At 37.2% G+C, this 16,919-nt stretch overlaps 1 protein-coding gene across 2 annotated transcripts; it reads right to left on the bottom strand.

Moving 5' to 3' along the window:
• Positions 1 to 2,594: 2,594 nt before the first annotated feature.
• On the bottom strand, positions 2,595 to 16,465 carry aqp4 (aquaporin 4). 2 transcript variants are annotated; one of them, XM_065257274.2, is made up of 6 exons: positions 16,359 to 16,440; positions 15,826 to 16,006; positions 11,965 to 12,388; positions 9,442 to 9,606; positions 8,760 to 8,840; positions 2,595 to 4,010 (listed from the first exon to the last, which is right to left on the bottom strand). In XM_065257274.2, the coding sequence occupies exons 2-6, from the start codon at positions 15,879 to 15,881 to the stop codon at positions 3,744 to 3,746; spliced, it is 993 nt and encodes a 330-aa protein (XP_065113346.1). In that variant the 5' UTR covers positions 15,882 to 16,006; positions 16,359 to 16,440; the 3' UTR covers positions 2,595 to 3,743. The 2 variants fall into 2 exon arrangements, with proteins under 2 accessions (XP_065113346.1, XP_065113347.1); XM_065257275.2 differs by lacking the exon at positions 15,826 to 16,006 and having other exon boundaries at positions 16,359 to 16,465.
• Between the last annotated feature and the right edge of the window lie 454 nt (positions 16,466 to 16,919).

The raw sequence follows: 16,919 nt of genomic DNA on the forward strand, positions 1-16,919 counted from the left end.
CAACGTGACCCCACGCAATACGTCAAGAGGTCACAGAGGACGAACGTGAAACTACGCCCCAGTGTTTACAAGTGTTGAGAAAGAGGACCGTTCCAACGTTGTTGTATGTCAACTGATACTAATTAATGTCTTTGTGTCAGTTTATTGTTTACAATGGTCCGCAAATGTGCGTTTTATATATGTAACATATGTGACCTCCCTACGTCACTACGCATTTATGTTAGGTTATGCAGGACCGGACCTAGACGAGAAGTTGTGGTTTAAAAGTACATATTTTGTATTTTTCTTAAAAAATGACAATGCCTCGTTTGGGGTCGTTTATAGTCCTTTGAAACTCCGTTGAAAAAAACTGTTAAGTGTTGAGTTAAGTATTAAATGTTGGGCTCTATTAAAGTCCATTAAAATGAGAAAAATCCTGCAATGTTTTCCTCAAAAAAACATAATTTCTTCTTGACTGAACAAAGAAAGACAACAACCTTTTGGATGACCTGGTGGTGAGTAAATTATCTGGATTTGTTTTTTTTAAGAAAATTGACTATTCCTTTAAGAGGCGTATTATCCCCTTCTGACATCACAAGGGGAGCCAAATTTCATTTACCTATTTTTTCACATGCTTGCAGAGAATGATTTACCGAAACTAAGTTACTGGGTTGTTCTTTATCATGTCTTCTAGAAGCACTGGGCACTTAAACATGGAAAAAGTTTAAACTAGTTTGCTTGTATTCACATGGTTCTCTGTGGTATTGTGTAGCACCTTTATTTTTAAGAGTGATCATGGTCAGTCTGGGAAACCAACTAAAACATCTTTAACAATCTAAACCAACCAACAAGCCTTGGTTGATTTAAGATGCTAAGGCCAGTCAGAAACGCTCATGACATGTCAATCATTATTTATTTATTGTGTGCATTCCAATTTGCTGATATGATGGGGTGTGTTTTGGAGCATGGGCTTGTGAATGAGAGGATGGGGTGATCTAAGTCAGTGACTGGGGGACTGGATGTCTCATGAAGATATTGAAATAACTTAAACCACCTTTAATATATACTGGCAACCATAAAATGCCTATATAGGCTAATTAGCAATACCAGTCAGAAAAGTTTTTTTAATTAAAAAAATGAACAATACTTTAGTTGACCTGCATGTGCAATAACCATTTAAAGTCGCAATAAAATTAAAAACTGTAATTTGCTTTGAAATATTGTGGTATTTTTTTTTATAAATGACTTATCTGTGAGCTTAATTGTTTTTTAAAAATTCATGTGCCCTCATAATCTTTAATCAAAAACGCAAATCTCCTCCCCTCCTAGAAACTCTCTTTAATTCCGGTCATAAGGTATGGCGGGATCCAAGAAAAGATAGCAGCAAATAGCAAAACGACCTAACTTCAAATGATCCAATCAATTCTCAATGGAAGAATTCAAGTCTTACCTTTTTCATTTCAAAAGCCGGTTCACTCTGATTTATGTCACCATGGGGAAAATAAGACAATCACTACTTCTGTTTCAAGGCAACATTAAAGAAAAATTAAAGACAGAAATTTAAGTTAGCCTTGATAGTGTTTTTTTCACACCCAATTCAATTTATTTATACTTTGTCACTCTAAAGGTTTTTGGTGGGGGAGATCTTTTCAAAATAGTTTTTCATGTAAGCCCACATGGCCAAAATATGTACCCCAGCTGTCAGTGGGGCATATGTACAGTATATTCATACATTTGGTACAAACAGGTATCTCTGAAGGTACCACCCCAGTGACAGGGGGGGGGTACATAAAAGGGACCATTTCTTTCTGACAGTGTAAACAACACGTCACCCAGAAAGATCAGAAAAATGGCATAATTGAATATGTAGACAACCTTTACACAGTACATCGTTTGAATTTGTCTCCAGGAATATTCATTGGGCTGCTTAATATTACACAAAACCACAATGTGAGCGTGCATGAATATTCATATTCAGATTGTTTATTGTGTTTAGCCCATGGCCCTGCTTCACCTGTCACTGCATCAAGCTTCCCTCGTCGTGCCTTACACACATACAGTTTGCTTGAATGTTTCTTATGTATGCATCTGTTTGACTGTCTATACTTTCTCTGCATGTCTATAATAACTTGTAAGGCTGCAAAGTTGATGGAAGGATCAACGCACACTTATTTAAACGTAAGCCTTTGATGCTGGTATAGTGATTGGTTTGGGCAGCTTTCTATGCATGCGTTGTGATAGAGAATCTCCTCTGTTGTCTCGTGGGAAAATAAATATTTCAACAGACTAACTGCTGAGATTTTTTTACTTTCTCCAATTAATTTAAATGGAGCAATTAAGATTTAAATTTTAATAAATAGCTGAGGGAGGGATTGAAGAATGGGAGGCTGCCACTGTTGCAGTCGAAACCCTCAGGGTTACCCCCATTCTTAATTATAAATAAAAATATAAACATTTACAATCTCTTTCTCTCTCCCTTCCATTTTCTAACTTTACATATGTTCACACACATACATAGAGAACGACAGCTCTTGGAGGATAAACAAAGGGGAAATTATACAATTGAGATAAGCTTGCAAGGTGGCAGAACAATAATTTGACAAAATGAAACCATGGCCTTTCTACAGTAGAGTATTTGTTTATTTTAAAGCAAAGAGAGGAGCTGTCTCTCCTCTGTCCTCCAAACAAAGAAAGAAAAAATCAGAAAAATGTTAAAGATAAACAAATCTGCTTAGTATTACTAAACTCATTGGTTGACATCTGTGATTAAGGATATGCTGCTCTCTGCTGGTAAAGAGATGTAAATGCATTAAATGTTACAAATCAGTGATAATAATAATAATATTAATTATTTAGTATTATTTAAATATTTTTAAGTTAATTTAACCCAACAGCTGGGTTTAAAATATGTTTAAAATTAGTTAAAAATAACCCAGCATTTTAAAGTGTAATAATAACAATAGTTAATAATAATTACGGCAAAACACTGCCTAAATAAAAAATTTATGCAAAATGCAGATGTATAAATACATTTTTCACATTACATTAATATTTATATGAAAAATATGTTTAATGAAACTTTTTGTAATCATCTGAAAGTTAACATGTATATAAATCTATTAAAAATCTAAATAGCATTTTAAGGCTCAATTATAAAATAAAAATTATAAATCATTCACTGCAATACTACAGATTAGTAAAAGTAACATAACAAAAACAAAAACAGTCATAACATTAAAGAGCAAATTTAAAAACACTATACAACATGAGATATGAAGGAAGTGAAGGGGTTAATACATACATAGTGCACTAAGAAGAAAAATGATATGCATTACTCTAGTAAGGACCTAATCATGACTCCCGATTTGCAGGTGGTAATAACCTGTAGACCAAACAAAACTGTAAGAATTACCTGTGTGAAAATCCCATTCAGTTTATTGCAGCTGACTCCCTGAGAATGGATTATGGGAAGCATCTGCTAAAGAAATGTGCAGTGATTGGTTTAGAAATTCAATGTGGATTTCTATTGGCTACGGATATAGCCCCTGGCTGGATTACAGAGAGGTGTGTAATTACAAGAGATACGTATGAAATATGACCATTAGTTTATAGCTTATTCATACTCATAAAAAATCAAGTGTTTGGGTGTAACTTTGTAGCAAATTTTGAAAAGCCTCTACCCAAAAACTCTAAATCAAATCTGTCTCCTTCAGTCTGTCATTGCTGTAATTGTTCTGCAGGGTTTTCTCAGTATTTCTTGCTAGTCATACAGATGACAACACCTCTCCAGTGGATTCTTTCTCCTTTTTTTCTGACCTGTCCATGTCCACTACAATTGTGGCCTGCTTAACCATAAGATCAGCGTGATCATTGGGAAAAGTTTCTGTGACCACCTGATATGGGTCGATGTGGAACGGGCTCTTGGAGAGGACATCGGCACAGATACGCTTGAGGTCAGGGTCGGGACAAAACAAATATTCATACGTGGTGGCAGCCAGAACGCCCCCTAGTAATGGACCCACCCAGTACACCTGAGAAAGAGGGAAACAAAGAGAGAGAGAGACAAAGAGAGAGAGAGAGAAGAAAGGAAGAAGTGGAAGAAAACGAAAATGTTAGTTTTATTAATTAATAGTTAATTAATATAACTCTGGCATTTTTTGGTCTAGAACACTGTAAACCCAAACAGTAGAACTAACTTATAGTGGAAAGTCCTGGTACTCAAAATGTGCCAAAAAATTTAGCTAACTATATTATTTTTGAGTTCATTCAACATCTATCTTAGATTTAAGTTTACAGTGGTTTTTTGTTTTGTTTTTACCACTACACTAAAGTTAAAGAGTTTAGGGAACTTGAAAAATAGATTCAACCACAATTAAATATTTCAATTTCAAATGCCCACTAGTGCCAGTTTATACCAAAAAGTGAAGTCATCGTTGAACGCTGAAATGCAAACATTAACAATTACAAACTTTTGGTGGTTGTGATGAGTTCAATTTGCCAGGTAAGCTAAGAAATAGCCTGGCACTGCAAATTTACTTCAGTTTAAAGTTAAATCAGCAGGTTGAGGAGGTTCCAGTTCCCAGCATGCTTTGCATAAGCCCGCAATACGACAGCATTTTTTTAAATTAAGTGATATTTTATGTGGTTTTAGTAAAGAAAACCACTCATTTATTCATGTTGGAGATTTAGAAGAGTTTGCTATTTTTTGTGCTTACCATTGTTCAGAAGTGTAGTGTGCGGCTGTAGGTCAATAATGTGTTGTTTAATCTTATAAACAAAAACTTTGAGAAAATCAGCACTGAGCTCAGTCTCAACAAACTTTTACTGGTATTACATTTTCATAAGTCACATAATTTGTTTCTGTGATTTGAGAACAAAAATGACCGAGCCCCTAAGGTGACATTGGAGTAAAAAAAATCTAAAGTTTAGTTTCATGTGCTCACGTGAAACTTTCGTGGGCTCACGTGAAAATTTCATGTACTCACGTGAAAAATTTAATGTGCTCACGTGAAACTTTCATGTGCTCACGCAAAACCGATCATGTGCAGAATTTTTTTTTACGTTTAGTTTTGCGTGCTCACGTGAAACTATCGCGCGCTCACGTGACAGTATCGCGCCCGCACTTGAAACTTTCGCTTTCACGTGCGCGCGCGCTAGTTTCACGTGTGCGTGCGAAACTAAATTTAAAAAAAATTCTGCACATGAAGGTTTTGCGTGAGCACATGAAAGTTTCACGTGAGCACATGAAACTAAACTTTATTTAATTTTTGCTCCATGTCCCCTTAGGGGCTCTGTAAAAAATTAAATAGTAGTTGGTTAACTTAAATATTGTCGGGTTTTACTTTTAAGCTGTAAAAGTTAAGTATTTGAGTACAGGAAACTTATAAAAAACAAGGCAATCAGTTGCCACAAAATATTTAAGTAACATTACTACTACAATTTAAGTTAAATAAAGTATATCATTTAATTGATATGAGACTTAAACTAAGTTTAGATAAATTAAACATTTTGACATGAATTTAAGTTGTCAGTACTCAAAACTTTTAAGTTTGCAAACTTAAGAAAATAGCGTCAATCAGTTGCCTCAATTTTTTAAGTCAGTAGAACTTATTCGGGTTTAGAGTGAAGCATAATCTTGGTACTTTAAAAAAAAAAAATCACTGGAGCTTATGTATCTGGAGGTAAAAATATTAAATAAAAAAATTGTTATACAATCGAAATTTATATTAAAAATAAAAACAATGCAATAAAGTATGTATTTTATATATAAAAATTCTAAAAATTCACACCAGAACTTCTTTCAAGCACCAACGTGTGCGTCAGCCAATCAGATCGCCTTATGCAAATAACCTAGTGCGAGCCAGCCAATTATGTTTATGCAAGACTTGAGCATGTGTCACGGCCACTGTGATTGGCTGTTGTCCACTCTTCAGACAAGCCTTCCTTCAAGCATTCTCGCTTTCGCTCTGTGTTAGGGCTGGGAAAAAAATCGATTTGATTTTAAAATCGAGTTGGCAGGTCAAATCGATTCATATTTTTAAAAAATCGATTTTTTAAGATTTTTTTTCTCCCCCTCTGCAGTATAGAGCAGTACATACAGTGTTTCCCAAACATAGGCTCTACTGGGCATTCCGCCCAGGTAAAATGGACCCGCCCAGGAAAAAAAATCACTTTACGAATTTCCGTATTTTCTGAACTCGACTGGATGACCCGTGTTTTGTTGAGAGAGCCCGTGAAGATGCACGCGTCATAAACTCATTATCCAGCGCATCATAAACTCATCATCCAGCGCGGCAAACTGGATCAACTGCAGCACATACTGAGGTAACTGAGCAGCCAGGGAACTACACTGCGACCAAAATGGTCGCATATGCTTATGTGCATATGTGTTTATAGCATCCAAGTTGGCTTCATTTTGCGTGCAAGCACGTTGTGTCTCTCCCGTTGAGTGTCCGTTCACGTGCTCTCTGTTTCTCAATGAATTGGGTGCGACGCGAAGCAAGCTCAGTGTCACATTGTATCCTTTATGTTTCTGAACTTGAGCAGAGTTTTACCATTAGAGGTCTTTCTTCCCTGAGAGGACCCGTACGGTTCCGGGTTTATATTAGAAATGGTCAGTCTGGTCCGGGTCGGTCCTAGTTTATTACTTTGAGTCCCAAGTATGATTAATATTGTGTGTAAAACCCGATTCGACCGGAGAACTGCCGTGAGCGCTACCTAAAGCTCGAGTGAAGTTTCAGCGTGCCTCCGGTTTCTATGGTGATGACAACTGGCTCTTGTTGCGCCCACGCGCTGCATTTTCTTTAATCCATTTTTTTATAATCTAATCTATACTATTAATAGACCATATCTTTTCTAAAATCTAAAAAGTTTGCACAGAGATTGTAGCAAAAAGCAGTGCTAATGTCAAGCCCATTGCACTGAACGAGCAAAGCTAAAGCTGACTCAGGATATAAAAAAACGCTAAGCTGTAATGTAAAGTCTGTCATCAGGACAGCAAGTAAACTTTTAAATCTGAAATAATGAGTGGATTAAGCTTTTTTAATCGGCAAAAGAGAAATAGAAAGCAGAAGCAGTAAAAGTGCCTATCTCTAGAAATTATTACCATTATAACATCAGTCACATTTATAATCTATAGACCTGCACTGTCTTTTAATATACTGTACATAGTATTGTATATATTGAGTTTGATAAAAGGGGTCGTCAAATTGCTTCATATACCAGTGCAAAAACAGAAAGTGTTTTCATGGTGCTTTGACAAACAGTGTCAGCTTTGTTCATGACAAAGAAAGTTTGGGGTGGTTAGATTAATGAACTATAATGTGAAATTAATATGAATGTTCAATAATTCAAAGTATTGTGTTGTGTCACACATTATTAGTTCTGTGTCACATGTATAGTAGACCATTTTTTGTCGGTGGATTATAATGATTGCCCTTTTCACCAGCTACCACCACAAGTAAATTTCAGATCTGTGGGAAACACTGACATACATTTTGCATTCGCCAATCTTCATTCCTTCCCAATTCTTGTTGATGCATTTTGATTAAATATAATAAATATATATTTTAAAAATATATACAATTTGCAATTATTTTGTTTTAAATGGGGTCGGGGAAAAAAATCGATTCGAATCGTAAATCGAGTTTTTTATAAAAAAATCTCAGATTTTTTTATGGGGACGAATCGCCCAGCCCTACTCTGTGTGAATGTACCGTAAGTGTCATCGGTTTGCTGCATACTCTTAATTATGTTAATTTTAATTAACTCTTAAATAACTCCGCTAATTAATACATTACTGTCACCTAGGGATGAAAAATCCAGGAATTTTCAAAGCTGGAAACTTTCCATGGGAACTAACGGGAGAATATATGGGAATTAAGAGGAATGAATGGGAATAAACTGTAAATCTGAAAAAATCTGTTGCATATAACAGGGAACTTAAAGCTTCTGTTCTTTCTCTGTTTTTGAAGCTTGATTGTGTTTATAGTGTGCAATATAAAATGTGTTCCTGTTTCACGTTTAAAAAAATTCGGTATTTTTCACACAATTTACTTATCTTTATAGCTCTGTTTTCACTGTCCTAAAACGGCTGATCCGTTCAGTCCCTCCTTCAGAAATACGTATCGAGTTCTGATTGTGTAGCTGATTTAATTTGTTGTGATTCGATAGCAGCTTAGCTTGCCGTTAGCTTAGCTGGCAACCTAGACATAAATTTGATGACCTGACAATGTTTTGCATATCCAGTGCAGCTGGTTTAGTTATTTATTCCACTATTTCCAAACCACTATATATCCAGCAGATATCACTTGGTAAACCAGCTGTTACTGGCTGGTCAGGTGTCACCATGGCATTTGTGTGTCTGATTTACACCTGTGAGTTTCTCGAACATTCCATCTCACCTTACATCGATATCTCCAAAATCATCCAGTAATGAAATTCACACCAACCCTTGCAAAAGGGCACCATGCGTAGCATGCTATACGTGTATAAAACACACCATTAAGAAAATCTTGCGACCTTTCTAATGTTACAGCGATCGTGATGACAGTTGCAGTCATTTTATCAACCACAGTGACATATAACATACATACATTGTGCACATAAATGGATCAAATCAACTTGGTGTGCGCTAGATATAGTTTTGGCATTGAGTCAATACTCCTTCATTTCACACGTATCTATCATAGTGTCAAAGCCCATGCTGACCTTATGTTAACTTTATATGAACCTGAACGCTTTGCATTGTTTGCAAAAGACACTGTGCACTGTAGTCTTACCCAGTGGTCATGATATTTTCCCATGATGATCGCAGGCCCAAAGGAGCGTGCTGGATTCATACTGGCTCCAGTGTATGGGATCTGTAATGCACAGACAAGACTTTTGAGTTAAGTAATGAAACAAAAGAAGAGAAAAGCAGCAAAAAAAAGAGATCAGAAACTTTACTCGACCGAGGCAAACTGAACATCAGATGAAATGCAAAGAAACAAAGAGAATGAAGATCAAACTGAAGAAATGATTACAGGCATGTGTGAGCTGAGAGCTAAATGCCTGTGTTTGGGTTCTTTAATATTTTGTAATACGTTGGGCCTGAATCCATGAGGAGGGCATCTGCTCTCATGCCAACATTCCTAGCAACACAAATGACTTCATATAAACACAGCTTCTTTAAATTCTGCCGGGAGTATTTGCATGGAGATAATATTATCACTTGGGATTGTAGCTAGGGTACAGATTCTCAGAAAAGTGCAGAGCGTATAACTAAGCAGATACGCCTCAAGGGTTTAATCTGTACGGGATAGTGATCTTTGAGCACAGCTTAAAAATGTGCTGGATTAGCTGTCTTGAGTTTACATTCTCTTCAAACTGTTTAAGAGAAATATGTTTGGAAATACAAAGCAAACTAGTTCTGTTTACTAATTGCCCTTATTGGACTAACAGACTAAATATCAAGATACTCACAGCAAACAGATGGCCAATGCACACTGATAGGCCGATCGCCATTGCCGCCGAACCTTTGAGATCATTGCGCTTGGTGTCACAGGTGGCAAAGACGGTGAAGACGAGTTCAAAGGTGATTATGAGCTCTATCACAATTGCATGGCCAGTGGAGATGTCAGGATTGACCTATAAGGCGAGAGTGAGATTATTGTAAGAAGGGCAAAACACAAAGTACTCAACCACTAGGGCTGGGTGGTATATCGAATTTTGGTTACAGACGGTTTCAGCAGGAACAAAATAAACGACTTTTGTGGACTAAACACAACTTCCTGTAGACTTCCACATAGAAGAGTCCTTTAACAGTAGTTTTTTTCATGGAAATAAATGACAAGTAAATGACCTTTGTTTATATAACATATCTAAAGCATATCAACTATTACACTAAGCTAACGTTACTGTGTAAAATTTATGTACACAATGTTAGCTACTGGTCCTGAATTCTTGCCTGGCTGCCAAACCTTTCTGCACAGTTGTGATCCATGCTCGTCATCTCCCATCGTCTTTAGCAAAACAAAATATTTTTCAACAAGGTATTTGTTCCAGAGAACAGTTTGTTACTAGCGTGACCCAAATTGCTACAGACCAGAAGTTCACTTTAGTTCACGTGTGTAACAGCGCATGTGTCCAAAGAAACTGTTTATAGAGGGATTTTTTCCCAGTGGGATACGGGATGGGGCAATACCGTCTATATCGGTATGATATGATATGACCCTCTTTTGTAAGAGAAGCGTTCCCAGAAATGCACACTGAGGTGAGACGTAAGTTTTGCAACCAGCTTGAATGTTGTGCAACTATATAATATCAACATGATCTCATTGAAAGTCGTGTTATAGTCACAAAAATTTGTATTAATTTATTTGTGTCCATGGCACGAAATTCAGCTTTTTCGTGCATGAAGCACGAATGTCTTTTTCGTGTTGGTAAGCACAAATTTCTATATTTCTATAAACCCAAGCGACAATGATTTAAAAAAAAAAGAAAACAATACATAAAATGACACGACAAAGAAAGTCGTGCCACAGACACAAAAACTATTTATAGAAATTTGTGCTGAGTGACACGAAAAAGACATTCGTGCACACAAATAAATCTATCAAATTTTTTCGTGACAATAACACACACTCACCTAAAGGATTATTAGGAACACCTGTACAATTTGTCATTAATGCAATTATCTTATCAACCAATTACATGGCAGTTGCTTTAATGCATTAAGGGGTGTGGTCCTGATCAAGACAATCTCCTGAACTCCAAACTGAATGTCAGAATGGTAAAGAAAGGTGATTTAAGCAATTTTGAGCGTGGCATGGTTGTTGGTGCCAGACGGGCCGATCTGAGTATTTCACAATCTGCTCAGTTACTGGGATTTTCACGCACAACCATTTCTAGGGTTTACAAAGAATGGTGTGTTTGCGGCAGTCCTGTGGGCGAAAATGCCTTGTTGATGCTAGAGGTCAGAGGAAAATGAGCCGACTGATTCAAGCTGATAAAAGAGCAACTTTGACTGAAATAACCACTCGTTACAACCGAGGTATGCAGCAAAGCATTTTTGACAGCAGAAGACCCCGCCGTGTACCACTCATCTCCACTACAAATAGGAAAAAAGCTACAATTTGCACAAGCTCACCAAAATTGGACAGTTGAAGACTGGAAATATTTTTTGCCTGGTCTGATGAGTCTCAATTTCTGTTGAGACATTCAGATGGTAGAGTCAGAATTTGGCGTAAACAGAATGAGAACATGGATCCATCATGCCTTGTTACCACTGTGCAGGCTGGTGGTGGTGGTGTAATGGTGTCTGGATGTTTTCTTGGCACAATTTAGGCCCCTTAGTGCCAATTGGGCATCGTTTAAATGCCACGGCTTACCTGAGAATTGTTTCTGACCATGTCCATCCCTTTATGACCACCATGTACCCATCTTCTGATGGCTACTTCCAGCAGGATAATGCACCATGTCACAAAGCTCGAATCATTTTAAATTGGTTTCTTAAACATGACAATGAGTTCACTGTACTAAAATGGCCCCCACAGTCACCAGATCTCATCCCAATAGAGCATCTTTGGGATGTGGTGTAATGGTAGCTTTGTGCTCTGGATGTGCATTCCACAAATCTCCATCAACTGCAAGATGCTATCCAAGCAATATGGGCCAACATTTCTAAAGAATGCTTTCAGCACCTTGTTGAATCAATGCCACGTAGAATTAAGGCAGTTTTGAAGGCGAAAGGGGGGTCAAACACAGTATTAGTATGGTGTTTCTAATAATCCTTTAGGTGAGTGCATATATTCAATAAATATAATAGATTTTAAATATATGAGTACTGAGAATGTTAGTTTTCACCATATTACCAAAAGTCTAATTTTGTCTTTCATGATGAAATTAAGTATTATAGATTTGGGACAACATCCGGGTTAATTATGATGTTACAAAAAAAGGTTATGTACAACTAACACAAACACCGCAACAGATGTGTTAACTCACAGAAGTTACTCCCAGTCCTCCTCTCACTGATGCTGGGGTCACCCCGTACAAGATCGCAGCTCCCGCCACCGCACCCAGGCACTGTGCCAACAGATAAAACACAGCCTTTGCCAGGCTCAGCTTCCGTGTGGCAACCATTGCTACAGTAACAGCCGGGTTGATATGGGCACCGCTGATGTGGCCGAAACACTGGACGAGGGTTGCGATGGACAAGCCAAAGCAGAGAGAGATGAGGACAAGATCAGGGGCCGAAGGCTTCTCCTCATTCGCCGTCCAGTTGATGGTGGATCCCAGACCGAGCAGCACAAATATTAACATGGCAAGAAACTCTCCTGCAACAGCTCGCCAAAATTCCTGAGTCCACACACCCTTGAAGGCGGCCATGATGACACTGGTATTGCAAGAGCAGGATGATGCACACCTCCTTGAAGGGACAAAAAGAGAAAAATGCTTGTTAGCTGTGTTTGTGATTCTTCATACCAGTGCAAGTTATTGCATTTACTGACGAAAGAAAACAACAAAGAATAGGAGAGAGACAAATGCACATTTATGAAGGTGTTACAGCTAGTCACCTTTTGTGATTTACTGTTTTCATCCTACATAATGCAAAGAACATTCTTTAAAAACCTTGATATCTTTAATATTGACTGAGTAAGGTCAAAGATTGAAATCAAACTTTGATGCTTCTTATCTCATCATTAGATTATAATATTTTGGACAGGAACAATGTCACATTTTTGTTCCTCAAAGAACCTTTCAGTCAAAGGTTCTTGAAAAAATTATTTCTGTCAGTTTTTCACTATAAAGAAGCTTTTGTGCAACAACAAAAAAGGTTTTATGGATGTTTAATGTTCTTGTGGAACATTATAGCCTAACAAAGTATATCCGTGAGAATTCATTTCTTTTTCATTCTAAATTATCATTATATTGTTTTATAAAGGGGAATGCTTTACTCCATCAGTACAGTTTACAGTTTTTAAAGTGTCTATTCATGCATTTAATCTGTGCTTCCAAGTGGAAATCCATCCAATTAGAGGCCAAAGAACGATGCTCGGTAAAAGCACAGAAAGATTCATAAACAATGTCACTTTATTAATAAACAAACCAGCAACTGTGCAATCTGCAACAGCAAAATGCTCATCGGATGAATAAATAGATAATTACTGACACTGTATATTAGTATCCCAGAGGTACCTATTGGTACCAAAGAGAGCTTATTTGTATCTCAAGTGTTAAAGGAATAGTCTACTCATTTTCAATATTAAACTATGTTATTACCTTAACTAATGGCGCTTTTCCATTGCATAGTGCCCCACGGTTTAGTTTAGTTTGGGTCGGGTCAGCTCACCTCACTTTGGCGTGGTTAGCTTTTCCATCGAGTTTAGTATCACTTCGTAGTGTGAGGGATTATAGGCATGTCGTTATATTTGCGCTGCATAATGCTGGGACATCATACAAGTGAGAGCGCCGTTGTACATTCCCATACATTCATTAATTATCAGTCCGCCACAAAATTAAAATTGGCCACCACAAATAGATGTTTGCTCATCGCGTTTATCACTACCTCGGTCTCACATGACAATTACTGTTCAAACACCGGTGGCGTCATTCGACGACGCTCCGTTAAGCCTCACTGAAGTTGCATTTAAGCATATATGCGAACGTGCGCGTCGCGAATGTTCCGCCACAAACTGCAAGAATGGAAAAAACTGTTATGGTGTCCCTGATTCTCAACCTGTTGATGTTTTTTTATCACTAAAAGGGAGTTTGGGAACTTAGCAAAGCACAGAAGACAACATGTTTCCTCGAGACAGCAAGCTAGCACTAAGGTAAAGCTAATATTTACATTATAGCGATGACGCTTCTCTCAGACCAATCAGTGATCTACAGTGTTTTCGCGTCACGTTTGGTATCAGCTCGGGTCGCTTGGAACCCCAACCGAGGTGGTACGAAAAAAAGTATCGGGTACTACGTACTGCACCCAATGGAAAAGCTCCCAAAAGTAAGCTGACCCGACCCAAACTAAACTAAACCGTGGGGTACTATGCAATGGAAAAGCGCCATAAGAAGAGTTGAAACGTCCCTCTATCATCTTAGTGCATGCACGTAAGCGCTGGGGCGCGCTGCGACACTTCAATAGCATTTAGCTTAGCCCCATTCATTCAATGGTATCAAACAGAGATAAAGTTAGATTTAAAGCGGATTTAAAAGAGGAACTATATTGTATGGCGGAATAGCACTTTTGGGAGTACTTCGACTCGGCGCAGTAACACTCTCCCTCTCCCATTATGAGAGGGAGAAGGGAAGCGGCTTTTTCAGGTGAGTCAAAGTACTCCCAAAAGTGCTATTCCGCCATACAATATAGTTCCTCTTTTAAATCCGCTCAGAAAAGCGCTACGTTTTATTTTGTGCCACCAAACTTGCTCGTATAACTACTCGTCTTAAATAGGAAAAACGTTGATGTGTTTGGTCACTTCTAACTTTATCTCTGTTTGATACCATTGAATGAATGGGGCTAAGCTAAATGCTATTGAAGTGTTGCAGCGTGCCCCAGCGCTTACGTGCACGCAGTAAGATGATAGAGGGATGTATTAACTCTTCTGAGTTAAGGTAATAACATAGTTTAATATTGAAAATGAGTAGAGTATTCCTTTAACTCAGTATCACAAAATTACTGTCACGTTTTTTTCCCGCGTTTTTACGTGATCGCATTACGTATTTCTGTTACGTGTCATTGTCACGTATTGGTTTCTCAACTGTTTTGTCCTATTTTCTTACCATTGTCACTTCGGTTTAGGGTTAGATTTACATAAAATGACATCCTAAGCCAAACCCAACTCTAACCCTAACGTCAGGCGACATTGGCTTAAAAATCAGAAAATATTAAAAAAATAAATCAGAAAAAATAGTATAAACCAATACTTAAATCTAATCCTAAATGAAAGCAACAATGATTTGAAAATAGGACAAAACAGTTGAGTAACCAATAAGTGACAATGACGCATAAACAGAAATACGTGATACGGTCACATAAAAACGTGGAAAAACTTACAGCAATGGTACCAATTCATATCTGTACCTAATGTTACACAGTATAGGACCTTTTTAAAAAGAGCAACTAAATATTTTGACCATTTAAAAAAAATTGTATTAGCCAGAGTCATCATTAACAAATAAAACAACAACAAAATATATGAATAATAATGTAAAAAGTAAGGAATAATTGACAACGGGCGTTAAATTAGTAAGTAATAATTGACGACGGGCCTTTAAAATTTTAAATTAATGGTGGTAATGCGGTGTGACGTGAAGTGTGCATTAATTTTGAATCATTTATAGGACTGGAGTCAATTATTCCGCTTATACCACAGTTGCATTGGAAATTGCTAAGACTGCTCTGGGGGTTATTTTAAGACATTTGACAGGTGTGCACCCTTGGAACAATTCTCAGCCAATCAGAATAAAGCAATCATCAACAGTCCCATGGGATAATACAGTATAATATACAGTACAGTCAAAAAACAATAAACTCATGAATAAATTTGCTAAATGTCATAGAAGAACATGTTGGTTCTCCAAAGAAACCTATAAGTAAGGTAAAAAAAAACATTATCCACTACAAAGAACATTGTAAAACAGAAAGTTTATTCGGATGTTAAAGTGGGAAAAAGTGTTTTTTATGGCATGGGGTAGCCATTATCCTTAATTTAAAATATTGATAAAAATACGAATGTTTTAAATATCTGGCATCTTCTCTGACTGGCATAACGTAACATAGCCTAATCATGTTAGCTCAAAATATTGAAATACATGAATTCCAAACAAGCCAGAAATAAACAAAGCCAAATAGCCTACACTTACCGAAGAAAACCACGCCTTTTGTTCGGAACCGAGATTTGCGAAAACGCCTTTCTCATCCCTGCACGCGCATCCTGTCAGCGCGTAAAGTCGAGCCCAAACTGAAGTAGCCTACTACGACACGCGATAATAATTTGATTCTAGTGCTGCGTGATGATGATCTACTGAAAGAGCACATCCTCTTCTATAACAAATTAAACAGTGTTAAAGTCCTCAGCATCTCCTCCCTCTGATTCACAACACTCTATGCTTAAAGAAAACAACAAATCATTAACTTCATGCTGTGGTGCGTACTTCCGTAGAAAAAACAACCTGCACGTTCATTACGGCGGTTAGTGTAAAAGAAATAGAAAGCAAAAATACTACAAACTATTAATGCTATTACTAAAAGAAACCACAACGCAATAACATTATAGCTGTATTTTAAAGAGTGTCAGTCAACAAACAAATAAAAAAAATATGTAGGACATTTGTAAGATTTGTTAGTCTCAAGAGGTTAACATGTTAGAGATCGACTATACAACTATTAAACGCACCTGAATCGGTCGAGAGCTCCGCACTGAGGCATGCCTTCAACAGACTGTCCAGCAGCTCAGTGGGCACGTGTCCTGTGACCGGCTCTTCATGGTCAAATCACAGCGAACTAAAACAATTTCACAACCAACAAATATATAAAACCATCGATGCAACAGATATGACACAACTTACTCCTCATTATATCGCACATGACATAGTTATAAAAGATCAATACATTTATCTGAGCCTTTCTGTATCTATCCATAAAGCTGTCTGTCAGTTTTTCTTAAAGATATACACCCAGACAAAGAACCACTTAAAGAACCTGTATTTTTAAGAGTCCATCCATGCATCTATTATTTTTATTGAGTTATACCGGTATTCCTATATTAGGCCTAATCATATTCAAAGTTTCAATTAAACTAGTGGCAAAGGTCTGTCAAATAAATTAAACTCTAACCTGCCTCAGTGCTTTAATCGTACAATTATAATTTATGTTTTGCATGCATTAACTGCCAATAATACACCCATATGATTTGTTTGAATTAAATAGTTATATTATACTCATTTAAAAGTAAAAT

The sequence above is a fragment of the Paramisgurnus dabryanus genome, chromosome 12 (genome assembly GCF_030506205.2).
Source record: "Paramisgurnus dabryanus chromosome 12, PD_genome_1.1, whole genome shotgun sequence".
Taxonomy (NCBI): Eukaryota; Metazoa; Chordata; class Actinopteri; order Cypriniformes; family Cobitidae; genus Paramisgurnus; species Paramisgurnus dabryanus.

Coding starts and splice junctions, on each gene's coding strand:
- aqp4 (XM_065257274.2), bottom strand. CDS start 15,881: ATGAGAAAGGCGTTTTCGCAAATCTCGGTTCCGAACAAAAGGCGTGGT. Junction 12,389..15,825: donor AAAAGGCGTGGTTTTCTTCG/GTAAGTGTAGGC, acceptor TGTCCCTTCAAG/GAGGTGTGCATCATCCTGCT. Junction 8,841..9,441: donor GCATTGGCCATCTGTTTGCT/GTGAGTATCTTG, acceptor TGTGCATTACAG/ATCCCATACACTGGAGCCAG.